The 24,594-nt window shown below is 51.9% G+C and overlaps 12 protein-coding genes across 12 annotated transcripts; 5 read left to right on the forward strand and 7 right to left on the reverse strand.

The window, feature by feature from the left end:
- Positions 1-161: 161 nt before the first annotated feature.
- Positions 162-1,647, reverse strand: JCM6883_002077 (uncharacterized protein; the record flags this gene model as incomplete). The annotated part of the gene is made up of 4 exons (XM_076631756.1): positions 162-836; positions 900-967; positions 1,033-1,452; positions 1,530-1,647. The coding sequence occupies 4 exons, from the start codon at positions 1,645-1,647 to the stop codon at positions 162-164; spliced, it is 1,281 nt and encodes a 426-aa protein (XP_076488327.1).
- A 362-nt stretch (positions 1,648-2,009) lies between these two features.
- JCM6883_002078 (uncharacterized protein) lies at positions 2,010-4,732 on the reverse strand (the record flags this gene model as incomplete). The annotated part of the gene is made up of 6 exons (XM_076631757.1): positions 2,010-2,938; positions 3,015-3,157; positions 3,239-3,486; positions 3,542-3,803; positions 3,865-3,951; positions 4,014-4,732. The coding sequence occupies 6 exons, from the start codon at positions 4,730-4,732 to the stop codon at positions 2,010-2,012; spliced, it is 2,388 nt and encodes a 795-aa protein (XP_076488328.1).
- Positions 4,733-4,972: 240 nt separating this feature from the next.
- PAM17 (Pam17p) lies at positions 4,973-5,799 on the forward strand (the record flags this gene model as incomplete). Its single annotated transcript, XM_076631758.1, has 4 exons — positions 4,973-5,239; positions 5,305-5,482; positions 5,555-5,603; positions 5,679-5,799. The coding sequence occupies 4 exons, from the start codon at positions 4,973-4,975 to the stop codon at positions 5,797-5,799; spliced, it is 615 nt and encodes a 204-aa protein (XP_076488329.1).
- Positions 5,800-6,107: 308 nt separating this feature from the next.
- JCM6883_002080 (uncharacterized protein) lies at positions 6,108-7,662 on the reverse strand (the record flags this gene model as incomplete). The annotated part of the gene is made up of 3 exons (XM_076631759.1): positions 6,108-6,817; positions 6,878-7,060; positions 7,119-7,662. The coding sequence occupies 3 exons, from the start codon at positions 7,660-7,662 to the stop codon at positions 6,108-6,110; spliced, it is 1,437 nt and encodes a 478-aa protein (XP_076488330.1).
- Positions 7,663-8,049: 387 nt separating this feature from the next.
- Positions 8,050-8,717, forward strand: JCM6883_002081 (mago nashi family protein; the record flags this gene model as incomplete). Its single annotated transcript, XM_076631760.1, has 4 exons — positions 8,050-8,358; positions 8,432-8,521; positions 8,595-8,639; positions 8,709-8,717. The coding sequence occupies 4 exons, from the start codon at positions 8,050-8,052 to the stop codon at positions 8,715-8,717; spliced, it is 453 nt and encodes a 150-aa protein (XP_076488331.1).
- Positions 8,718-9,070: 353 nt separating this feature from the next.
- On the forward strand, positions 9,071-10,630 carry JCM6883_002082 (zinc finger MYND domain-containing protein; the record flags this gene model as incomplete). Its single annotated transcript, XM_076631761.1, has 3 exons — positions 9,071-9,177; positions 9,234-9,657; positions 9,731-10,630. 3 exons carry the CDS (start codon positions 9,071-9,073, stop codon positions 10,628-10,630), a joined length of 1,431 nt encoding a protein of 476 aa, XP_076488332.1.
- A 512-nt stretch (positions 10,631-11,142) lies between these two features.
- Positions 11,143-12,979, forward strand: JCM6883_002083 (uncharacterized protein; the record flags this gene model as incomplete). The annotated part of the gene is made up of 5 exons (XM_076631762.1): positions 11,143-11,287; positions 11,350-11,709; positions 11,778-11,971; positions 12,038-12,424; positions 12,500-12,979. 5 exons carry the CDS (start codon positions 11,143-11,145, stop codon positions 12,977-12,979), a joined length of 1,566 nt encoding a protein of 521 aa, XP_076488333.1.
- A 1,310-nt stretch (positions 12,980-14,289) lies between these two features.
- Positions 14,290-15,335, forward strand: JCM6883_002084 (uncharacterized protein; the record flags this gene model as incomplete). Its single annotated transcript, XM_076631763.1, has 3 exons — positions 14,290-14,325; positions 14,393-14,776; positions 14,856-15,335. The coding sequence occupies 3 exons, from the start codon at positions 14,290-14,292 to the stop codon at positions 15,333-15,335; spliced, it is 900 nt and encodes a 299-aa protein (XP_076488334.1).
- Positions 15,336-15,772: 437 nt separating this feature from the next.
- Positions 15,773-17,255, reverse strand: JCM6883_002085 (uncharacterized protein; the record flags this gene model as incomplete). The annotated part of the gene is made up of 4 exons (XM_076631764.1): positions 15,773-16,231; positions 16,302-16,688; positions 16,765-16,955; positions 17,018-17,255. 4 exons carry the CDS (start codon positions 17,253-17,255, stop codon positions 15,773-15,775), a joined length of 1,275 nt encoding a protein of 424 aa, XP_076488335.1.
- A 39-nt stretch (positions 17,256-17,294) lies between these two features.
- Positions 17,295-17,531, reverse strand: JCM6883_002086 (uncharacterized protein; the record flags this gene model as incomplete). The annotated part of the gene is made up of 1 exon (XM_076631765.1): positions 17,295-17,531. One exon carries the CDS (start codon positions 17,529-17,531, stop codon positions 17,295-17,297), a length of 237 nt encoding a protein of 78 aa, XP_076488336.1.
- Positions 17,532-18,079: 548 nt separating this feature from the next.
- Positions 18,080-19,885, reverse strand: JCM6883_002087 (uncharacterized protein; the record flags this gene model as incomplete). Its single annotated transcript, XM_076631766.1, has 4 exons — positions 18,080-18,571; positions 18,652-19,035; positions 19,098-19,309; positions 19,381-19,885. The coding sequence occupies 4 exons, from the start codon at positions 19,883-19,885 to the stop codon at positions 18,080-18,082; spliced, it is 1,593 nt and encodes a 530-aa protein (XP_076488337.1).
- Positions 19,886-20,283: 398 nt separating this feature from the next.
- Positions 20,284-23,259, reverse strand: JCM6883_002088 (transketolase family protein; the record flags this gene model as incomplete). The annotated part of the gene is made up of 12 exons (XM_076631767.1): positions 20,284-20,694; positions 20,769-20,905; positions 20,986-21,069; positions 21,183-21,372; positions 21,430-21,501; positions 21,573-22,086; positions 22,152-22,280; positions 22,344-22,588; positions 22,653-22,795; positions 22,868-22,928; positions 23,044-23,056; positions 23,195-23,259. The coding sequence occupies 12 exons, from the start codon at positions 23,257-23,259 to the stop codon at positions 20,284-20,286; spliced, it is 2,064 nt and encodes a 687-aa protein (XP_076488338.1).
- Between the last annotated feature and the right edge of the window lie 1,335 nt (positions 23,260-24,594).

Genomic DNA, 24,594 nt, shown 5'->3' on the forward strand with positions numbered 1-24,594 from the left:
TTCGCAAGTTGAGTCCACCCCGAGCTGTTCTCCAGATCCACTGCGTACTTCAAGCTTTGTACAGGGAGTCAGAATCGAACGAACAAGCTAACCAACAGTTGAAACGATGAAGACAACGACAAGAAAACACGAAAATGGAATCTAATCTCTCGCCAACTACCTCAGAAATCGCCCGATCTGGCTTCCTTCAGCTTTTCCTTCAGTAATCTCACCTGACTAGCCTCGATACCCGCTCCCTCTTTCGTTGCTTTCAGGGCTCCGAAAATCCTCGCGATCGTCCTATCCTCGAAAAAGGCGAGAGCGACGAGTTTTTCAACCGTGTCGAAACCGGCGGTATGTAGCGGCGTAGCTAGAGAGTCGAGAGAGGCGTCGAGAGCACGGAGGAACAAGGCAAGTTGAAGTACCGAAACAGGCTCATCCTGACGAGTTGGAACCAGGAATTCCTCTGATTCCGTTTCATCTGAGACCAAGGGGGCGGGGACCGACTCGTCCTTCGATGGTGTAGTTGTGGGAAGATCCTTCGAAGTAGGAATTACAGGAAGCTGCCGATCGTCCCCGTAGAGCGAGGGAGATCGGGTTCTTGGGCGAGGAGGCGTCTTAGCTGAGGGCTCAAGTTGAGGCGGTTTGGTATTCTTTGCGATCGAGGAGGAAGAAGGGTTAGGTCGTTTTCGAGGAGTCTTCGGTGAGGGGGTGTTCTTGACGTGCTCTGTCTGTGACGATGAGGGCGCATCGAGCGATTTCGGGGGAGTCTCGTCGGGTTGAGCACTTCGTAGTTTCTTTTCTGGAGGAGAAGCGACGGGAGAGGCAGATGGAGATGGGAGAACATTCCATGCTCGCTGTGAACAATCGAGAGCGTCAGCATACTGGCCATGGGATCGAAGAAGGGAAATCTTATTGACTCTTCGTCGAATCGCTCGAGGTGAAGCCGCGACCGTGATCTCGACCGATTCCTCCCTATCTTCTTGACCTGCAATCTCTACTGAACTCAGCCTGCAGCCCCAATCTCTGAGTCTGAGGATGCTGAGCACTTACGACCGAGCGGACGAAGACCCCGAGCTGAACGCTCCTGTTTCGCTCTGACTAAAGCCGTTTCAAGGCCTTTCGTTGCCAGTCCGGTCGCCCGTTCGGCAGCAAAGGCGTCAAGTGCCTCATCGACCTCTTCCTCCGTCATCAATCCACATGGCAGGGGTTCCGGGATGAAACCTTTCGGCTCGAGCGCCTCGGAAAGTTTCTGCGAAATCTTCCTCAAGTGGGATATGATCTTGGGTGGCGCGGTGTAGCGGCAGGAATTCCTTTCGAAGATGACTAACGCAATCAGGTGAGAAGTGATTGGCCACTGCTTCACGTCGGCGACATGGCAAAATGATTGAATGAGCGCCAAGGCGTCACGGTACGACTTGGATTGGCCGAAATTCTCATCGAACGCCTGTTGGTGAGCCGATTGGAACTTTGCTGTATGCGTGCAGCTGTACGAATCAGTCTGTCGTCTTGACAGGAGAGTGAGCGTGAAGAAATCGAAGGCGACTCACGGTTTTTGTGCGCTCTCTGCCACTCTAAGACCTGTTCCCGCTGCTTCACCAAGCGCTTCATTCCCTTGCACTCCGTCGTAGCCGTCCAAGAGAGAGTCCGAGGTGCTTGCGAGGTCATCGAGATCGAGTCTGTTATCAGTCGAAGGTGGGGGTTCAGCGAGAAGCCGTGCAGCGAGTCAGATAGGCACAGCTCATAGAGGCAGACTTACGGGTGTCGTCACGGTATGGGCGAGCCGAAGTGATCTGATGAGACGGTTGTATTGGAGGTCCGAGATGTGGAGGGATAAAGCGGTGAGGAGAGTAGAGAAAAGGCGGTAGAGTCCGCTGGAGCTTAGGAGCTTCAAGGCGATATGTGATAATGTGACGAAAAGAGCAGGAGGAGAGGAAGAAATCTCGCATGTGAGCTTCGAGTCTTCGACACCGCTTCGGAGGAGATCTTCCGGCAAGTCATGCAGAACGGACATAAGATTGATGCAAGTACTAATCACTACTACTATCGCTCAACACAACCTCTTCCCGATCCCGCTCTCTGTCCTTCCCCTTGCCCTTCTCCGTTGATGAGCTTTCTCCCGTTCTAAGCTTTTTCTTCATTTGTCCTTGTCGAGAGTCCTTCGCTCCCGCCTTTCTAGCACCAACAAGTAAGCCCGCTACTTCTCGTTCCTCATCATCGAGCTCGCCTCGTTTCCTATGTCTCGCATTCCCTTCAAGAGCAGAACTTCGTCCACTGGTAACTTCTCCTCGCTCCTGTACCGCTGCGTCCGGTTGCCTCGGGGTCGTAGTTGACGACAGCCCTGCTATCCTCGCGAGTTCGTCCCGTTCTCGACGTAACTCGGCCAATTCGTTCTGTCGTTTGAGGGCAGCGATCTCGGCTCGTAACTGAGCGACCTCGTCGTCCGCATCGTATCCGACTCCCCCACTCGCTCCTCCTCCAGACGATCGAGGCGCAGCTTTGACATTCCTCGACTCGGTGGTGTTGATCGAAATCACCTTCGTCTTGGTGTCTGATTCATTCGCGCTCCCGGACTGAGTTTCCTTTCGTTTCTTCTTCTGTCGCTCTTCTGAAACATCGTCGCTAGATCCATCTGACTCGTTGTCCGTATCACTCAATACAATCGTCCCGAGGTTCTTCTCCGCCAATTCCTTCCTTTCTTGCTTCCTCAGCAAGATCCTCCTCCTCGTTTCGGCATCTTCGTCTTCGACGTCCTCCTCCTTCTTCGCTCTTGGATCATACCTCGATCTTTGATGTGGCGGCGTAGTAGATCGACGTACCGTCGAAGGGCGGCCAGCGAGAATGAGCGCGGGGGATTCGGTGCGATCTTTCGGAACGGCGGACATCGAAGGGTCTCGATTTGAATTGGAGCGGGAAGAAGAGGAGGAAGCGGCTGGTGGTGGTGTAGGGGGTCTCTGAGCTGTATGCAGATCCGTTCAAGGTCAGCGACACAAACTCGAGGAAGAGAGTGCAAGTAGGAAAGAACGAAAACTGACGAGGGATGATTCCTTCTAGTTCCAAGACTTCTCTCGAACGATAGACAAACTCGAGAGTGACATACGGTTTCTCTTCCGAGTCAAGAGGGTTCATCTCGAAGGTAGATCGGGCAGTCGGCTTCTCGAATCGCGCGGGTCCGAGGCTGAAGATCGGAAGAACGCACATTCTGAGTCAGTTCGTAATGAACAATTGAGCTGGCAGTAAGAGCATTCTCGCGACTCACCCTGCTTGATGACTGACTCCACCTCCCTTGACTTTGGCCGAACTTTCCTCAAACACCATTTCCTCCACCGCTTCGATCCCTGCTCTATACCCTTCATCACCAACCGCTTTCGCAGCGGTCCCTACTTTGCCCCGAAAGACCCTCAGTTGTATCGTACCCAATTGCCGAATGATCGATTCCGAGGAACACGCCAAGTCTTCATCTTCAGTGAGCTTCAAGGGCGAGAACACGAATGGTCGAATTTTAGTCTGTGAGACAATCGCTTAGTCCCTCTTCGACAGGAAGAGGATTCGTATGGCTCACAGTACTTTCCCTTCGACCTCGCCAAGTCCAAGTTCGACTCCTTCGTACACTGCCAATCTTCGCATCTTTATCATCCTTCAGGGCTCGGATCACGACTTCTTCGTGCTTGACGACAACTCCATCGACGACACATTCGACTAACAAGTCGGGAGCATTCTGAGCTGCAAGTCGATCGTCCCGGAAGCCGACGGCGAACTCGGTTGGCCGAGAGGGAGAAGAAGATGAAGCTGCAGGACCGGAAGGCGTGCAAATGTAACATGACCTATCGAAAGAGTTCTGCGTGAGTATCTGGAGGGAGGCAAAGAGCGGGGAGCAATGCTCACACAGCCATAGGACCTTTGGGTTTGATCTTGTGCAATTCGACTGCTCGATCATTGACGAGGATCCAACTCGTCAAATGTCCCAGTTCCCTGTAGCATATGAGATATTCAGTCTCGTACTTGACGGGGCAGAAAGAGCGCAGAAGGCTTACAGAAGCGAGTTCTTCGCATGTCTAGTGAATGAGTTTCCCCTTCTCGGTCCAAAGTCCTGAGTCGGGGATGCCGCTCTCCCGTGCCCCGTATGTCTCGCATTCCCACCTCTCCAGTGTCCTCGCGGGATCTCTCTCCACCGATAACGACTGTCGACATATCTCGGTCCATTCCAATGATTCGAAGATCGCGATTTGTCGTTCCTGTCGCGGTCACGGGGTGATCGAGCAAGAGTAACGATAGTCTTCTTCCTGTCGGTCTGCTTGCTAGGTCCGATGTGTTTGTTCGAGGAGGAGGACTGGGCCGCAAGAGCTATGGGCATTTTCGGAACAGATTTCGACGCTGAAGCAGCACTCTCTTCCCGAGGCCGTTCCTTCTCTTTGCCCTTGCCTTTGTCGATGACGGCCGCTGATCGTTCGCGTTCCTTCCCTTTATCCTGCCGTCGTGATTGAGTCGTCTCGCCATCCTCGAGCACGATCACTTCAACGTCTTTCTCCTTGGCGGGTTCTTTCCCTCTAGCCTGAGTCGTCCTCGTTGACTGAGTTTGCTGCATGACGCTCCTACTGCTTCCTACTTCGGTACCGCCCTGCGTGTTGGGTCGAAGAACCGAACGAGATGGCTGTTTCGACTTGAGGAGCGGGTGTCGGCGCAGCGAGATTGGCGGGGCAATATCGGCTGGAGCTGCTCCGATTGGGAATCTCGGTAAATGAGAGGGAGCCATATAAGCGGTGACGAGCGAGAGTGATGGAGCGAGAGGTGGGAGAGGGGAGAGAAAGGGAGAGAACGAGTGGAGGAAGGCGGAGAGGCTGGCAGGAGCTCGGGGCCGGACCCGGCAGTGGATAGTCGATTAGGCGAGAGTGAAGGTAAAGAGCAAGGCAAGAGGATAGCTCTCCGAACGATCGTCGCATTTCCGCTCGAGAGTTTTGATCTGCATTTCTGCTTGTCACCCCTATCAGCAATCATGTCGTTCCGAACAGCAACAACCGGCCTTCCTCTACGCGCTCTCCCCCGAACGCTCCTTCCCCGAACTCCCTCTCAGTTGCTATACCAAAGATTCGCTTCTTCATCTGCCTCGACGATTTCCCCTCTCTCTGCGACCGAACAGTCCCTCGCGAAACAACTTGACTGGCCCACCTACCTCTCGCTACGTAAATCCCAAAGATTGTACGGTCTAGTTGCGAGTGTCCCGACTACTTTACTCGGTTTCTTCGGTGGTGCTTCTTACTTTGTTCGTCCTCCTTCTCTCGGTCCCTTCCTCCGTATCATTGTGCTGATAGAACGAACGCGGAACAGGCGACCATCGAATCGGACCCGACAGAGTTGATCCTCGGTTTACAACCCGTTTACATTTACGGAATCGCGACGATCGCGTGTGTTGCGGGAGGTTGGTTGGCAGGCCCTATCCTGGGTAGCACCGTGTGGAAAATGGTGAATAGGAGGAGCGTGAAGAGTATCGAGGCGAAGGATAAAGGTAAATCCTCGATTTTGGCTTTCTTCGCAGATACGACGACCCCTGAGGCTGACTCCGCATTCTGCTGACTAGACTTCTTCGGTCACGTCGTCAAGAACCGAGCAGATGCTTCGAGGAACTCGTGAGCGACGCGTTCTGTCAGCACTTGCGTTCTACGTTTTCGCGGTAACTGACATCTCTCATCCTTCACGTCCAGCGTCGCGAACCCTATCCCCGATTACTACGCCGAGAAAGTCGGAAGCCTGAAGGACTACCGACATTGGCTTCGAGATCAACGTACCTTCATGAGAAAGACGTCGTTCTTGACTGAACAGTAATGGTTCGGACTCGGGACGTGCGGCGCTGGTCACCTTACATAGCGGAGGAGGACGGTAGAGGTATCTGAGATAGGGGCGAGCTCGAGTTCGAGGAGAGAACAGGAAGTCGGAGGAGAGTCCACAGAGACGACCTTGTACAAAGTGAATCATACATGCAAAATACCTTTGACACCGCTCAACGAACTCTTGCACGCTCGACGAGATACTCTTGACGAGGAAGGAATAGCAGACTTTCGAGGAGGAAGAAATAGTGTTATAGTCTCGTTTATTGGCGACAACAACATAGTTTTTCTACCAGCCAACTCTCATCATTTCCCTCCAGTCTTTCCAACAACAGCTACGACGACCGTCACGTCGTCCACCTTCCCTCCACCCAACCCACTCCCTTTCCCGTACCCATACCTTCTCGCCTCAACTTCGAAAGGTGTCACTTTATCCCGTTTAAACATGACCAACCTCGCAAAGTTTAAACACGTTTGAGCTAACGAACTCGCGAAGAGATGGTCATCCACCTTCACTACCTCCTTGTTCATGCCTTCATTCGACTCGCCTTGTTGCTGTTGGTGGGATTGAGTTTCGAGACATTTCTCGTGCACGAGTTGACAGAGCTGTTGCATCTCTTCCCCGAAAACGTTATCTCCGAACCCGTCCGTACTCAGCACGACGACGTCGCCTTCTTTCAGTTGGATTCCTTCTTTCGCAGTGACGGACGCATCGGATGGCGTATCCATTAAGGAGTTATTCTGAGAGCGGGAGGAGGGAGGGAGTTTTGAGAGTTGATAGGGAGCGTTGAAGAAGTGAGTTTGGGAGGCTTCGGAATGGAGGATCGCGTAGGATGGAGAAGGAGATGCTGGAGTTGCGGGAGAAGGAGATTCGGTTGCGGGAGAAGGAGGAGGTGTGGGTTGTTGCTGAGGAGTGGAAGTGGGTCGTAGAATCAAGTAGGAGGAATCACCGAGATTCGCGGCGTGAAGCTTTCCGGTCGATGAGTCGAGAGCGACGAGACAGGCGGTCGAAGAACCTACGAAAAGACGGGAGATGAGCATTTCGCCCTCTGGAGGCAAACAAAAGAGTTCCTTACCAGCTAGGATCGCTTTCTCTTTAGTGACATCCTCGAAAGCACCTTCCAACAGCTTCTTCAATCCTTTCCCGCCCTGACTCGGTTCGATTTGTCCATTCTTCACTCGTTCTCGAGCGAACCACATCAGAGCTTGAGCGAAATGAGATGGATCGACTCCGGATTCTTCCCATCCTCCAACACCGTCTACAGTCTCAGAGCGTCAGTATCGGTACATATGCATCAGACGAGCAGCGGTACTGACCTGCGACACCAAGAACGACACCTTTAATTCCTCCCACTCTGATTTTGTCTCCTTCCGTCGCATTTTCGCTCATATCCCGACCAGATCCCTCACTGCTCTTATCCGGAATACCTTCGATGAAGAACCAGTCGTGACCCGCTCCATTCGGGCTCTTCTCCAACTGTGCGTCCCTCCATTTCGACAGCGGATGATTCGAGTCGAGTCCCTGTTTCAACTTCGTGGATCCCCCTCTCCCTCTCGGCTGCTCTTTCTCGTCTTCCGCTGTTGCTGTTGATGCTGCTCCCGAGGCCGTTGCTGAACTAGGGGGAGTGTAAACGGGAGAACCTGGTTTCCCTCGAAAACTACAAGCGGTAGTGAACGAGAATTGGTCGTTCCGCCGCGAGATCGAAGTCGAGAACTGTCGTGAGCTGGTTGCTGATTTAGGGATACTTGAACTGGTTGTAGGGGTCGGAGAAGAGGAGAAGTGGGAGGTGATGAGCCGGAGTCGATGAATCGCTCGAAGAGGAGCGCTACTCTGATGTAGGAAGGGTACGGTGGCCGACATAGTGGATGATTGAACGCTGGCCGCTGAGAAACCACGCGGTCAAGTGAATGGGAGAGGATGAACCTGCGCCGAAACCGTTTCCGGTTCTTGATCTCTACCATAGTTTCACACACTTTCAGACCGCCTCATATCCCTTCGTAAGTCAGAGCAGACCACTTGAACAGCATACTCGAACGATCGAATGGTTGCCCGGCACTCAACTCGTCGAGGGATTACTCCTCATCAATATCAATCCTTGACCACTCCCCTACCGCTCTCTGATGCTCTCGATTACCTGAGTACTGACCCATATTACCGAGTAGCTCTCTAGACTTCCCTCTCTACCGGCTCGACTTCGAATCCCTCTCGATCAACCTCCTTCCCTTTCCACCTCCCCTTCCTCCCACCATGTCCGGACCTTCCGCCGATCCCTTCTACCTACGATACTATGCTGGTCACGTCGGATCCTACGGACACGAGTTCCTCGAATTTGAACTCTCTCAAGGTCGACTTCGATTCGCGCTCAACTCGAATTACCGCAACGAAGGTTTAATCCGAAGGGAGATGCACTTGAGTCAGGCGACGTTGGATGCGATCAAGAAGATTGTCGATGCGAGTCAGATTGTTAAGGAAGATGATCAGAATTGGCCGAAGAAGAATGTGGTTGGAAAACAGGAATTAGAGGTGAAATTGGGCAACTACCACATCTCTTTCGAGGTGAGTCTATCTTGCGGTCGAAGTACGGCGTATCGTCGATTCGCTGACATGTTCGATCTCGAAATGGGTGCAGACGGCAAAAATCGGTTCTTTGGTGGATGTGCAAAACTCGTCGGATCCTGAAGGAATGAGGGTCTTCTACTACCTTGTGCAAGATCTCAAGGTGAACAGTCTCCAGCACCAGTCATATCAGTCTTAGGGGCGTGAAGCTGACAAAGTTCGCTCGTTCTCTTCAGATCTTTGTGTTCTCGCTCATTTCGCTGCATTTCAAGATTAAACCCGTATGTTCTCCCATGCTGTACTCATGCCGAGCGGAATACTGACCACGCTCGACCTCCGCGCGACTACAGACTCACTAAGCCTCTCTAATCTCGTATCTTCCTCCTTCCTCTCGCCCCTCTCCTTCCCAAGTGGATCAGTCACCGTCGTTTCTGTACCGCTCTACGGTAGGTTGAAGAGGAGAAGGGCTGGGCTGTTCTCTAGATGAGGGGATAGACTCTTGCGGTTGATTTTGTGCTAAAAATTGTATATTACTGAATTATTTCTCTTCCGCTACTGCTTCATGCCTCGTCCGAATCTCCTGAGAGCTATGTATGAGTCACCACGAGCCTTGAGAGATTGTTTTGCGAAATTGCCGACACGTGTCTTTCTCATCTGTCTGAACTCCCGCTTTCCAGCTCTTTCTCTCCTCCCACATCCGACGCTCGCTACGATGGACTCGGCACCAGTTCCGAACGTAGCTTTCGCCGGATCCGCCTGCTTCCAGTGCTTCAAAGCTTCTCCTTCCTTGGCCAAATGCTCATCTTGTCGAATCGTCAAGTGAGTCTCCTCTCCGCGATCTATACCTCCTGAGCTGATCATGCTCATCTACGTAGATACTGCTCGCAAGAATGTTCTGCCAAGGACTGGAAGGATCATAAATCATTCTGTCGTTCGCTTCAAGCGATTCGTTCAACTTTGTCCCCTCCCGCTCCCTTTTCCTCTTCCGAACCTCAAGCGATCCGACAAAGAAGACAAATACAGAGAAAGACATGGTTGACAGAAGATGAACTACTCGAGACGGCATTGAAGAGACAGGCGACCATGCTAGAATCTAAACTCTTGTGGAGAGAACCGAGGTGTTCAGTCTGTTGGGATCGGGAATACGATGTCGAGAAGAGAGCGGGCAAGGATTCGGGAGTGAAAAGTACTTGGAAGGTGTGTAAAGGGTGTCGAGTCGTTGGGTTTTGCGGAAAGGAACACGAAGACTTGGGGGAGAAAGCGCATAGAGAGACTAGGGACGCCGAAGGTCGGAATCAGGTGAGCTCCCTACGCTCTATTCGAGTATCTGTAGAAGCTGACGGGCTGACGACCCTCTCGCATTATCGCTTAGTGCGAATCGATTCAACTCTCGAACGAAATCGACGAATTCTTCCTCCGACGACATCTCGCCTCGCCGACAACCTCCCCTTCACTCTGGGTTCCGAATCGTATTCTTTCGTCCTCGCAGCCGCCCCCATCCTCTTGGTCCGAATACCTCTCATCCGTTTCCTCCTTCCTTCCTTCTCCGACTCCTCCGCTCGCAGAAGTGTATGGAGTATTCCTCGAAGCTCTCTCTCCAGTTCTCACGATTCTCTCCGCTCTGCAACGGCTCGACTACCCGGAATCCTCGACAAAAGTGACGCTCTATCTTATCGACGAATCGCTCGAAACCTGTTCGAACTGGATTCCCTGTCTGGAAGAACTGCAACACCAGCTTCCCTCGCTACAACACCTCGAGCTCGTCACCGTCTCCCCTCTGCCCTCTGCTACTGATTCCTCAAAATCGACTCAACTATCAAGCGTAACGAAACTCCCATTGTGTCCTCACTGCATCGAACGCGGTCGATCCCGAACCATCACACATCTCCCCTCACTTCCTTCCCAACTCGCTCAGCATTCACTCGCAATCTCATTCAATTCTTCGATAGCCCTCTCGACCGATCTCTCCTCGAACCCGACGACGTTCTGGTCGAGAACTCTCGAGACACTCTTTTCAAGCGAGCAGAAGGAAAGGGTACCATTATTATTGACGAGTCAGACGAAAGAGGAAGCGAAGGATACAATGCAAGCTTTCAAAGGGATCGGAGGAGGAAAGGGCTTGGAGGGAGTTTGGACGGTTGAAAAGAACGTTTGGAAGGGAGGACATGGGAGAGTTGAGGGTTGGTGGGGCTTGGACGAAGAAGAGGAGGACGAAGGAGAGGGGATCGTGTGGAAGAATGGGTGGTGGAGTGCAGTTGGGGGGAGACGGTGAAACCTCCCGAGGAGACGACTTTGAACGGTATTGACGTCAGGACCGGCGGAGTGAGATTCTGCTGTCGCAATGAATCTGGGAACTCCACAGTACGAGGGGAGGAGGTGAGCGAGTCCCTGCGATTTCATGAGGGCAGAACCAGATTTCATTTTTCACATTTGGCGACGATTCGCTCGCTCGCGGTCTTATAATACTCCTCACAATCCCTTTGAATGTGCTTGTCTAGTTACGCCCTGTAGCGAGAAGTAAATGCAGTTTATTCACGCACGCGCCTCGAGTCACTCGGGCCCCTTCTCTCAAATCTCTTTTCTCCTCTTCTTCCTCTCCTCGTATCTCGACTTCGACCAGCCAAGGTGAGCACACGACCTCTATAGTATTCTACACCTCTATAGGATGCTAACCAAGTCGCCCCCACGCACGTAGACAACCTCGCTTTCGACTCGAAAGAGATCGAGAGATCAACTCGCTCAATCGGCTTCCCAGACAGCGAAGAGGGCTCGGAGGTGGTCAGGATGGCAGACTGGACTCGTACTCAAGCGCGAGGATTCGACCCCCTGCAAGGATTGAAGTGGAATGCTCACACTGAAGTCGAATTCATCAAACAACTCGTCAAGACCCGCGAACAACTCTTCGCGAAGCACCGTAGATTCAAGAACCGTAAGCAAGCTCTTCTCAAGATGCAGTAGTCCATCTTTGCGCTAACGAGGGATGAATCTCAGCGAAAATTGAGGCTCAAAGTTGGAAGGCGCTCAACCAACTCAGCAACAACGACCCGTCGTCTTACCATTCGTGCGTCGATCGATACAGCGACTTCTGCAAGGCCGTCAACATCTCGATGCTCCCCCTTTCGAAGTCGAGTATCGCGCTTTTCTTGGTTGCGAAATGTGGATACTTGAATGGAAACTACAAGAATATGTTCTGCACACTCAATCGCCTCTGGGACGTGACGAGTTTGTTGTGGGAACATCAAGATGGATACGGCGAGTTGGAGGATGCCACGAAGGTCGAGCAAGCGATTAGGGCATTCTTGAAAGAAAGAAAGTCGATTAGGATCAGACCCCAGACTAAGAGAGCTTCGGGTGAGTCTCATCTCATCGAATATCACTCCACACGACTCTGCGCTGATACAGCAGCGTCTTCTTCGTAGGTATCGGTCGAGTTGCTTCGCATCCCGCGAGCGACGACACTTTCGAATGCAGTTCGGATTCCGATTCCGACGGAAACTCCAGCTCCGGTAGCGATTCCGCCTCCGAATTCAGTGGTTCGGCAAATTCGTCTCGTTCGGAATCGGGAGAAGGAGGAAGTGGTGGTGTTGTATCCGGACCCGCGATTCGTCAACTCGTGAGTTTCAAACTTCGAAAGTTCACACGAAAGTTCTGAAGACTCACGCTCGAGCGAGTACAACAGGTCGTCCCGAACCTCCCTCGATCTGGTGATCGTTTCCTCTCAACGAACGAACTCTTCATCGCGACCTACAAAGCGATGGTTCCGGTCTACGGTCACGGAGTCAACCTTGATGAATCGAAAGACGGCGGTACGGCGGTGCTCAGGTGCGGGCGTAACCACACTGCCTATGCAAAGTCAGCACAAGGTCGATGTAGCTGGAAGATTGGAGCGGAAGTGTGTTCGTCTACCGGAGAAGCCGTCGTCAAACAAGCTCTTTCTCATCTCGTCCACAATCACGGTCCTTCGCCGAAGATCCTGAAGAACCCCAGTTATCGACCCGTCGTCATCAATCCAATCATTCGCGAAGCCTTCGGATTAACTCGTATCGGTTCGGATCGTCGTCCAAAGGTGAGCTACAGTATTCTTCTCTCGATGTGGTTCGCGCCGTTACAGACGTGGCGTGTGGTTTAACGGCCTCAACAGAAGAGCACATGCGAAGTTCCCGATCAAGTTCAACCGCAGAATAACCACAAACTCTCCGTCGTCAAGCAAGATGTCGAATTCCCTCACCCTCAATCCAGCAAACGATTCGATTCTTCAAGCCTGGCTTCCTCTCCTAAGTCGCCCGATGTCGACTATACGAAGTCGCTCTTCTCTCCGCCATCTCTCTTCCTTCCTCGTCCTACTCCATCAACCCCATCCGACTTCTTGCCTCAACTCGAAGCATTCCTCAAAGGTCTCGACCCGTCTCTCGCTTCCCTCGCCGCTCCTCTCTACGACGCAGGAATCGACTCGTTTGACAACCTCGTCCTCGTTTCCTCGTTGGAACCGTCTACGATCGACTCGTTCCTCGAATGCATTCAGAACAAAGCTCACGAGACGAATCAACCAATTTCGAAAGTTCGCCTTGAGAGGTTTGGGAAGCTGATGAAAGAAGCGAAGGAAGAAGGACATAACGCTTGAAACGAACGAGTCGAGGGAAGCAGGACTACAAGAGTCGGGAAGCTGTAAGGACGAAAGTTCGTCGAAAATGGTTCAATTCGAATCTTTGCCGTCGTGTCTTTCCTTGTCTCGACGAGAGCTGAAGTAGCGCAATGAATGGATCCACTGCTCGCCCTGGTGGGCTCGGAACGTTTGAGCCCAAGTGAGTAGGAGTTGACGAGGTCACTCAGCATGTCGCAGCCTTTATTTCACTTCGTGCGAATCGCTCGTTCCGTATTCTCCGTTCCGCCTCGTCATTGTGAGTGAGTACTGACTCAGGTGTCGTTGTCGAGCGAATCAAAGTTGTTACTCGGATCCCGCCGACCTCCATGAAACTGCTGCTTTCTGGCTCATCTCACGGTCTTTCGTAACGAACACATCTCGAACCATCAATAACAATTAGGGACACCTCGACAATCAACTGCAGCTCTACAGGTCGCAAACGAGTCCTCCCAGTGTCCACATCCAGCCTCATCGACTGAAACTGATCAATATTCAGGACGCCTCGACCAACGATTCATACGCCTCTTTAGTCTGCTGCGGTGATCAGGATGCCGAATAGAACGCGTACACAAGCGAGAGGAGGATTCCGACCCCTGAAAGGCTTGAAATGGACGGCGGAAACCGAGGTCGAATTCATCAAAGAACTCGTCCAGAACAGGGAACAGCTCTTTGCGAAGCACCGCCTGATCAACGATACAATGATAGAGGCTTCCAACTGGGAGATCCTCGAACGACTCGTCCCCTGGAATGAGTCGGACGCTTTCCGACCTCATATCGATCGATACTCTGAGTTCTGCACGATGAGCAAGATCTCGACTTTCCCCCTCTCCCACTCGACTATCGCCATCTTTCTCTTTGCGAAATGCTCGCACTTGAATGGTTGTTATCAAACGCACCTGGAAAATCTAAGAATCCTTTTGAACGCGACGAGTCAATCTTGGGAAAACGTGGATGGTTACGAGGACTTCGAAGACTCAAGAAAGGCTGAACAAGCTATCAGAGACTTCATGAAGGAAAGGGGATCAGCGAGAGTGAGAGCGGTCAAAAAACCTGTGGGTCAGTCGGTCCTATCTGCTTCCTTTGCTTTCGCTCGACTAGACTGAGACGGGAGACGGACAACGCTGGGCTTACCTTGGTTTGCTATCGCGATAGTTTGTGTCACTCATGCAGACACTTCCGAGAGCGAGTCCCAGGAGGAGGCCTCAAGTTCCGACAGCGATACCGATTCTAGTGAATCCGAACCATCTGGGTCGAATCTAGGAGAAAGAGAGGCTACGCGGGGACGATCGATGCCGACACCGTCGGGCTCTGCAGTTCATCAGCTTGTCAGTTCTCATTCTCACAACCTGCGTTTTTTTCTCGATACTCATGTGTTGAAGCATTGTGCACCAGGTCGTCCCAAATCTCCCTCGAGTTAACGATCGTTTCTCCTCCACCAACGCACTCTTCATCGCATGTTACAAATCAATCCTTCCGATTTTTGGGCACGGTGTCATCCTTTCCGAACGGACAGATGGAATCGCGACGATCAAATGCGGTCGAAACCACGGCGTTTACGACAAAACAAGAGAAGGTCGCTGTCACTGGGAGCTCGGAGCGGAAGTGTGTTCTTCAACCGGAGAAGCCGTCGTCAAACAAGCTCTTTCTCATCTCGTCCACAATCACGGTCCCTCGTCGAAAATCTTGAAGAACCCGAATTATCGACCAGTGATCATTAATCCGATCATTCGCGAAGCCTTCGGAATGGATCCCCTTGCCTCGGGAAAACGTCGAGAGGTAAGCCTGAAATTCTCTTCTGCCAATCTTTCGATTCAAGGTTTTCACCTCACTGACCCTCTCTTGACCACCTCGACAGAAGGAAACTTCTCAGAGTTCTGCTCAGGCTCGACCGCGCGCGGTACAGAGACCCTCTCCCACGAAGCAAGTCAATTCGATCGGCAACTCAAGACCTCCTCAGGACAACGAGCGATCCTACCCTGCGGCCTCACCTTTCTCCCTTCCCTCCCGTTCCTCCCAACACGTCAACGGTGTCGTCAGACCACGACTCGCCTCATTGTCCTCTCTTTCCCGTCCCCTTGCTCCCTCTTCTTTTTCGGATCAACTCGAATCGTTCCTCGAAGGTCTCGATCCGTCTCTATCAGGTCTCGCTCCGATACTGTCAGAAGAGGGCATCGATTCTCTCAAAACCCTCGTCCTCATTTGCTCGATGAGCCCTCTTACGATCGATCACTTCATCGAGAGTCTTTGTGAGAAAGCTCCTCTGATCTTCCTGGGTTACCTCAAGTTGTTCGGAAAGTTGTTAAAGCAAGCGCAAGAAGGAGAGTATAACACGTAGGAGCAAGAATCGGAGGGCAGGAGCGAGGGAGATGATACCTTGTAGAAAAAGTGAGATTACTATTGTTGAATGGATTTTGTACTGCAGTAGAGGTGTTTTGTCCCGTATCCTCAGGTTGAGATAGAGAGAAGCTGAGCATGCGCAAAGCAATCGGTCGGGGAACTCAGGGAGTAACTCTAGGTCGAAGAAGGGAGAGTTGAGCAAGAGCAAAGCAACTTCCCGCTTGTTCACCAGTTTCCGATGCTCGTGGTACGCCTCGTCCCGGCGAGAGCAGCAGCCAGAGCAAAACTTCCATCGACAACTTGCTCTCGAGTGTCAAGTCTGACAGAGAAAGACACAACACGAAATTTGATTCACAAAGACCGGACAAACTTCGGCACTTTTCACATCAGACTTGGATCTGCAAGTTCTTCTTCAAATCCACTGCGCTCTTTCGTTCAAGCATTATGCTGTCCTTCTTTCGCTTCCTTGACCAATTTCCCGAACAATTCAAGACGATCTCCCGAAATTGACTGATTCGATTCGCGAGCTTTGACCTGAACAGACTCAAGGAAGAGGTCGATCGTGAGCGGTTCCAACGAGGAGAACAGGACAAGAGTGTCGAACGAGTCGATGCCGGCTGCGAGAAGTGGAGCAGCGAGAGACGAGAGCGACGGATCAAGGCCCTTCAAGAACGATTCGAGTTGAAGAATGAAATCGGAAGAAGGAGGAACTGGAAGGAGGAAGGAAGGCGAAGAGGAAGACGGTTTCATCGCTTCGGTAGGGTGTGAAGTACGAAGAGGGTAGAACTGTTTGTTAGTTTGAGGTGGAGTTTCATTTTCGAAAGTCTCGGATTCGGAATCTTTGAGCTTCTTCTTCAACGGCTGACTCTGTCCAGGGTTCTCGGAAGTGATCTTCTATAGGAGTTGTGATGAGATGTTGGGACTGCGAAATCGCGAGAAGTGCGAAAAAACAATCTGAGCTCACCTTTCGACGACGGTTCAAATCGATCGGGGTCAACCCGAACGCTTCTCGAATGATTGGATTGATGACGACGGGTCGATAATCGGGGTTCTTCAAGATCCTCGGCGAGGGACCGTGATTATGGACGAGATGAGAGAGAGCTTGTTCAACGACGGCTTCTCCGGTCGAGGGGTTGATCGCCGCTCCAACTTTCCAAGCACAACGATCTTGTAGATGATGTCGACGGGCACTGTTGTTACGCCCGCATCTCAGCCATGCCGTGACACCGTCTTTCGATTCGTCGAGATTGACTCCGTGACCGTAGACCGGAACCAAAGCTTTGTAAGTCGCGATGAAGAGTTGTTTCGTCGAAGAGAAACGATCACCAACTTGAGGAAGATTCGGAACGACCTGTCTCGTACTTGTGTGATTCATTCTCGCGGTTTCATCAGAACTTTAGGAATTTTGAACTCACGAGTTGACTCACCCCAATGCTCGATGTAGCCGCGCTCGACTGTACGCAGCCCACTCCTTGTACCGAAGTCGACGAGACTACCAATTCGTTGAAGCCGGAGATGGATTCGGCAACCGAAGAATTGAAAGCTTCGTCCCAATTTGCATCTGAATCGTCTTTGAAGGCGTCGTTGTTTGAGGAGGAAGACTCAACTTGAGAGATATCTAGAGCCGTGTAACTCCTCTTTCAGTCTATATCAGGGAGAAATTGGACGAACGAGACTGACCCAAAGCTTTTCGAGTCTCGGATTTAAGTTCCTGAATGCTGACCGAGTCTTGTTCGTTCAAGAACGCCTTGACCGCCTCTTCAACCTTTCCCGAGTCTTCCAATTCGTTGAATCCTTCAGTTTCACTCCAGAGCGAGCTCGTCACGTTCCGAAGGCGTTTGCATTGACTAAGCATAGAAAAGTAGCTGCCTCTACGGTGACTACATTTCGCGACGAGGAAGAGGGCGATACTCGACATTGAAAGGGGGAAGGTGGAGATGTTGACGGCCTGCGCGAACTACGAATAACGATCGAATGGTGATCGAAAACTGGAGTTCGATTCGACGAGCGCCTCCACAATCTTCCTGCTTTCGGTTTCGGCTTCAGGATTGACGATACGACGATGCTTCGCAAAGAGCTGTTCCCGGTTCTGGACGAGTTGGTTGATCAAGTCCACTTCGGTTCGAACCGTCCATTTCAATCCCTTGAGCGGTTCGAAGCCTCCTGGTACCGCTTGTCCCCGAGTCCTTGGCATCTAGACGAACTCAGAGTGAACTGACGGTACCCAGCGTGATGATGATGCGAAGTTGAATCTTGATCAAACTAAATCGTCGAGGCGGGATGCGGATACTGTGAGGAACTCGGTCGTAATCTCTAGAGCTGTAGTAAAGTGTCAAGGTATTCCTAGCGGTCGGTCGACGTGATCGAGGGTAGATGTGAAAAGAGAGCGGAAGAAGAACAGATTCGAAGGTGCGTGCGAAATGGGTCTCTCGGTTTCTTCGTTTCGAAACAGATCGACGAGAGGCAGTACCTAGGATAGCGTAGAAGACTGGTAAAGCCAAGCCAGCAGACGAACAGGCGCAGATTTAAACGACAAGCTCAAAAACAAGCGATAATTGCCTCGAAGCTCTCGCATCCTCTCTCGTGAGCCTGTAATCTGAGGTCGCTGAGAGTTAAGACTGTACATTCACATGGTACTCTTCGTCCGACAGAGAGTGAGGGGAAACAACAACAAGAAGGGTTACATTGACAAACTTCGATAATTTCTACTTCGATATCCGTAACAAGTTTGGTTTCGGATCCTCAGCTCCGAGCTATATCGTCCGAATCCTTGTAGTCTCCTTCCTGCGCTTCCTTCAGCATTCTCCCAAACAAGTGAAGGTGATGAAGTGAGGTGGTTCCGCCCGAAGCACGAGTTTTCTCGCAAAGACTGTCCACGAATTGATCAATCGTGTAAGGGCTCAAAGAGCAGAAGAGGACGAGTGTCTTGAAAGAATCGATACCCTCCTCGATGAGCGTGGAGGCGAGATGTGGGAGAGACGGATCGAGACCTTCGAGGAACGATTCGAGTTCGTGGGAAAAAGGAGAGGGAGCGAGTGGAAGGGAGCGAGTTGACGATGAGGAGAGTCGAAGTCTTGCAGCTTTATCGAAGTGTTGCGATGATTGAGGGGCCGAAGGGTAGGTTACTTCGTTGTCGTGACGAGGTCGCGACTTGCTAACCGAAGTTTCTTGGTTCGAAGCAGAGAGTTTGGGTCTCTTCTGAGATTGACTTTGCTTGAGATCCTGAGAAGTATCCTTATATCCAGTCGTCGAATCAGACGTTACAATCGTAACAGCTTGAATTGGGAGGGGAAGCGAAAAAATCTGTCACGCACCTTCCGACCGCGACTCGAACCGAGAGGAGTTAATCCGAAGGCTTCTCGAATGATTGGATTGATGACGACGGGTCGATGATTGGGGTTCTTCGAGATTCTCGCTGAGGGACCGTGATTGTGGACGAGATGAGAGAGAGCTTGTTTGACGACGGCTTCTCCAGTTGACGAACACACTTCCGCTCCAATCTTCCAGCTACATCGACCTTGTACTGACTTTCGATAGGCGGTGTGGCTACGCCCGCGCCTGAGCCATGCGGTACCGTCCTTTAATTCGTCAAGGTTGACTCCGCAGCCGTAGACCGGTACTAACGCCTTGTAGGTTGCGATGAAGAGTCGGTTGATCGAGGTGTAACGGTCGCCAGCTTGAGGCAGATTCGGAACAACCTGTGGCAGGATCGTTGAGGACCGGAAGAAGAGCGTCGAAAATGGGAGAAATGAAAACTCACGAGTTGGCGAACTCCACCGCTCGACGTTGACGCAATCGTCGACTCCCCGCTATTTCCTCCTTCGGCTTCTCCATCTAGATCCGAAAGAGCTGAAAGCTCCGACCCGCTGAATTCGGCGTCAGCATCGGAGTTTGACGTTTCTTCTTCGGAATCGCTTTCGGAAGGATCGGCATCCGAGGATGAAGCAGTCGTCGAACTTTCGTGAGTGACACCTAGACACACACCTCTCTGCGATGTCAGTCTGTGTAAGCGAACGGACCGAGATCAGACAGGCCCAACTGACCAGGGGCTTCTTCCACCCCCTTGATTCTCAACGATTCCCGCTCCGCCATGAAGTCTTTGAAAGCTTCCTGAACCTCTTCTGTGTTCTCCGATTCACTGTAACCTGCCACAGATCTCCAAGACCTGCTCGTCGCGGCTCGAAGGCGTCGGATCCGTTCGAATTGCTTGAGTAAATGCCCGTTTTGATGCCCACATTTCGCAAAGACGAAGAGCGCGAGACTCGAGAACGAGAGCGGAAAGGTCGAGATCTCGTTCACCGTACAGAACTCGGAATACCGATCAACGACGGCTTGAAGGGCAACGTCGCTTCTCGCGAGTTGGTCGAGGGTCCCCCAGTTTGAGGCTTCTATCTCAGGGTCGACCAGTCTGCGGTGTTTCGCAAACAGCTCTTCCCTGTTCTGAACGAGTTGTTTAATGAATTCCACCTCGGTTTCCGCCGTCCATCTCAAGCCTTTCAGGGGCTCGAATCCTCCCCGTTTCGCTTGTGTGAGAGTCCTGTTTGGCATTCTGGAAGAGCTCTGGATGCAAAGGAGGTGGACAGAGTGACGCTTGAAGCAAGTTGGATCTTGATCTGCTAAGTCGACTTGTCGGGGCTGTGATTGCGCGTTGGAACAGTACGTGGACCTGGACGTTGTGGTAGATTGAGGGAGTGAGCCAGCTAGCTTGTTGGGTCGAAATCGGGGTAAGTGGGAAGAAGAAAGATGAAGAAATGTGCGAACCAATTTTCATTCATCCGGCAACGAGAACGGTTCTCGCAGGCACAAAAGTGATGAGAGCTCTCTGTTCGGACGAATGCGTGACTGAGAGATATCTACAAACGGATCGAGTATATTTCGCAAAACGACGAAAAGGTAAACAGGGGATTTTCTAACATAGTCCTTCAGTCGCTGATACAAAGGGTCACTTAGACGTTGAACGACTGGGAGATGGGAGAGTAGACGTTTTGTTTGAGGCCCTTGAAGTAGTCGATAACTTTTTGAGATCGCTCAGCGAGGTCGTCACCGGTCAACTTGAACTTCTTGTACACTTGCTTCGCGGGGGCCGAGGCACCGAACGTATTGATACCAGCGTGAGCGTGCGACCATTCACCCCATCCGAAGGTCGAGTAGGCCTCGATCGAGAGAATAGGGGCACCGTCGGGAAGAACGGAGAGCTTGTAATCTTGCGATTGTTCACGGAAGACCTCCATACAAGGCATCGATACGACTCGTGCGGCGATTCCCTTCTTCTTGAGGATCTCGGCGGTCTCGAGTGCGAGCGAAACCTCCGAACCGGTACCGAGAAGGGTGATGGCGGCGTTGGCTTCCTCGTGGAGCTGAGAGAGAAGGGCACACGTCATCAGCTCCAGCTTCGGCAACACTGAAGACGGTCGCGAAAAGTGGTACTTACGACGTAACCTCCCTTGTTCGCCTTTTCGATCGAAGATCCCTCTAGTTGAGGAAGGTTTTGACGGGTAAGAGCGAGAACGGAAGGAGTGTGGGTGGAGGTGAGGGCCATGTAGTACGAGGCGGAGGTCTCGTTACCGTCTAATAGAGAGAGGAAAAAGAAGTTGTCAGTCATCGAAGAGAGGTGAAATGCCACAATCAGATCGGAGAGGGAAACGTACCAGCAGGGCGCCAGACGTTGCAGTTGGGGAGAGCGCGGAAGTGGGCGACGGTCTCGATAGGTTGGTGAGTAGGTCCATCCTCACCTGTAGAAGGGGAAAGATTCAGAGAAGGCAAAGTCGTCAGCGAACGTTCTCAAAGGCCACAACGACGCGTTTCATGGCTTGTTGGATGATAGAAATAGGACAGTGTTACTTACCGAGTCCGATCGAGTCGTGGGTAGCGACCCAGATAACTCGTTGGTGCGAGAGAGCGGAAAGGCGGAGAGCTCCGGCAGCATACGAGACGAAGTTGAGGAAGGTTCCGACAGCAGGAATCATGAGGTTGGGGCCGTAAGCAGCGATACCGTTGGCAATAGCACCCATTCCGTGTTCTCGGACACCATATCGCTGAATAAATCAAAAAATCAGTTTCATTCACTGCGAACAGGCTGCAATAGAACTCACGATGTATCGTCCAGTGTAGTCACCGAGACCAGTCTCCTTGGGTTGGAAGTCGACAGCGTTCTTCCATCGGGTCTGAGGGGCAAAATCGATGAAATCAGAAAAGTTCTCGAAAATGGGGATCACGGAAGGAGAAGAGGACACACCAAGTTGGAGGGAGTAAGATCGGCAGATCCAGAGACGAGTTCAGGGATGACAGTCGAGAGCTTGGCGAGGAGGACTTCGGAGAGTTTTCGGGAAGCGACGGCGTCGTCGGTAGGGGTGAAAGAGGGAAGAGCCTTCTCCCAACCTTCGGGAAGTTTTCCTTCAACTCGTCGCTTGATGTCCTTGGCCTCTTCAGGGTATTTCGACTCGTATTCGGAGAAGAGCTTGTTCCACTTCTCTTGAGCCTCAGCTCCCTTCTTCGCAACATCTCCATAAACCTTCTTGGTCTCGTCGGGAACGACGAAGAATTCTTCAGGGTTGAATCCGAACTTCTTCTTGATTTGAACGGTGTCGTCGGCCTTGAGAGGGTTTCCGTGAACTCCGTGAGTTCCTTGGTCGCGGGAACCGTATCCGATAGTGGTGCGAAGGCGGATCATGGTGGGTTTCGAGGTCTCAGCCTTGGCTTGCTCGATAGCCTTGGCCATACCCTCGAGGTCCTCGTCTCCGTTGTCGACACTATCGAATGCAAACAGAGTGAGCTCCACGGTCTGAAAGTAAAGTTGCGAAAAAGCAAAACTCACATGATAACTTGCCAGTCGTAAGCCTCAAATCGCTTAGCGACGTCCTCAGTGAAAGCAATGTTCGTGTCTCCATCGATCGAGATCTTGTTGTCGTCGTAGATGGCGATGAGGTTACCGAGCTTGAGGTGACTGTTGAGCGAAAAAAAGAGAATCAAGACTGGAACTCGCAAGTAAGCTGACTTCGTAACTCACCCAGCGAGGGAAGCAGCCTCAGAGGAAACACCTTCCATCAAGCAACCGTCTCCAGTGAACATGTAGGTGTGGTTGTCGAAGATGGGGAAACCGTCCTTGTTGAAGGTAGCTCCGAGGTGAGCTTGAGCGATCGCGAGACCGACAGCGTTGGCGAAACCTTGTCCAAGAGGACCGGTGGTGACTTCGATACCGTCAGTTACACCGAGTTCGGGGTGACCGGGAGTGATAGAGTCGAGTTGACGGAACTGTTTTCGAAACAGGGTGAGTTTCACCAACTTCACTTTCGGAGGTCAAGAGCTCGTCACTCACTTGCTTGAGGTCTTCGATCGAGACCTTGTAGCCGAGGAGGTGAAGGAGAACGTATTGAAGGGCGCATCCGTGACCGTTGGAGAGGACGAATCGGTCGCGGTTGATCCACTTGGAATCAGAGGGGTTGCAGTTCAAGAATCGGGCTGTTCGGTCCACGACTCTCATCGTTAGTATCTCGAAGTGGGAAAGAGCATAGGGAGCTAGAGTGAACGTACAGAAGAGAACGTGAGCGACAGGGGCCATTCCCATGGGAGCACCAGGGTGACCAGAGTTGGCCTATTTCCATTCAATACGATAGTCGAGAGCGGATTGAGAACGGATTGAGAAGAACTGAGTCAGTGAGGGTTCTTATCGATAAGATTGGGACGTCAAGACGGGAGATAGAATGTACCTTGTTGACGGTGCTGCGTGCCGAAGAACCAAGTCAGTGTGTGTTCAGATGCAGCGAGGACCATTTCGCAGATGACCGCGTGCGGCCGAGAGCCGGGGAACGGGAGGAATGGGTGTAGGGAAGGGGAGGATAGATGAAACGGGAAACTCACTCAAGCGCGAGAGTACGGATGGTGTTGATGCACTTGAAGTCGGCATCGTTGGGAGTGAAAGTCATGATGAAGAGAGACTAGTATAGGCTACGTGTGGCGAGGTAGGAGAGATGAGAGACCGAGGATGACAGAAACAAGGAGAAGAGGTCGAGGAGTGTCATAGAAGAGGGCAGGTAATGTAAGGAATCGGGTCAGTTGATACTGTAGACTTGGTGGATCAGTGAGCAACTCACGAGAAGGGGTGGAGGAAAGAGGAGGAGTAGATTCGCTCGAACATTTTGAAGTTTTTCCGTGACGGGTGTATGTCATCCGTTCGACTTCTCTCGACATCTCTCTAAGCGCTCTGCCTTTATTTCGAACGACAATCTGTAATGTACTATTGCCACGCTGTCCGAACAAAAAAAAGTTCGCGAAATTCTACATAAAACATCGATATCGTTTCGTTTAATCCCTGTCTTTCGCTGCCCCTTGCCCCTGAACAGCCGCCGATGGAGTCGGACGAGCCACCCGACTCTTGCACTGCGGTCACGCCTGCCTCGCTCGGAAGAACGGATCCTCCCTCAAATCTCTCTCGTATTCTTCCTCTTCCCTCTTCGTTTTCGCAAGTAATTCCCTCAATTGCCCATCCGTCAAGCGATCCGGGCGGGTCGAGACGAGGGGATCGATAGGAGAAAGAGGATGTCGGGCTGAGAGAGGAGACGGGTCAACAGGAGATTGCGATGGGCGTCGAGTCGGGACGGAGTTTGGACGATGGATAGGTTGAAGGGGAGGCGAGGGGACGAGGGGACGTCGAGGGGGAGCGATAGTAGATAGTCTATAGCCAGGAATCGTGATTTGTGGGCGCGAAGGCGCTTGGACGCTGAAAGACTTCAGATCGTGCGAAAAATAGCAGTTCTTGGAGTCGAGACATTCTTCACCGATAGCGAGAAGTGGGCGAGGTATCCGAGATGCTTCGTGACGTAGCGAGCTGAGGGTCGGTTGATTTATTCGGTAGGAATGTGAGAACGGGCATCGTTCCTCAGAACAATGGTCGAGGTGGAAATCGAGGCAGATGGGAGAAGTTTGCTTCCAGAACGGCTGCACAAGGCGATTCATCAGTACACTCAAGTCTGAGATACCGAGCTAGACTCACCCTTGTCGAATCGAGTTCGAGCGAATTGATCCGAGTTTCAGGAAGATGATATCGTCTAAAGATTCCCGACATCCCGACTACTTGCAACTTTTTGCGACTCAGCTCTGGAGGGAGTACGAAGCCGATCAAGGGCTCGATGAACTTGACCTTGTCTGGAATTGCTGGACCTTGAGAGGTAGGAGCAAGCGCTTCGACAAGTGCCGATTCGAATCCCCAGCGACCAAGCAAGACGAGTTGAACCGCCGTGTTTCCGGCATACAAGGAGGCG

Source organism: Sporobolomyces salmoneus (assembly GCF_050403485.1).
Source record: "Sporobolomyces salmoneus JCM6883 DNA, S_salmoneus_JCM6883_v1_ctg19, whole genome shotgun sequence".
In the NCBI taxonomy this organism is placed as follows: domain Eukaryota; kingdom Fungi; phylum Basidiomycota; class Microbotryomycetes; order Sporidiobolales; family Sporidiobolaceae; genus Sporobolomyces; species Sporobolomyces salmoneus.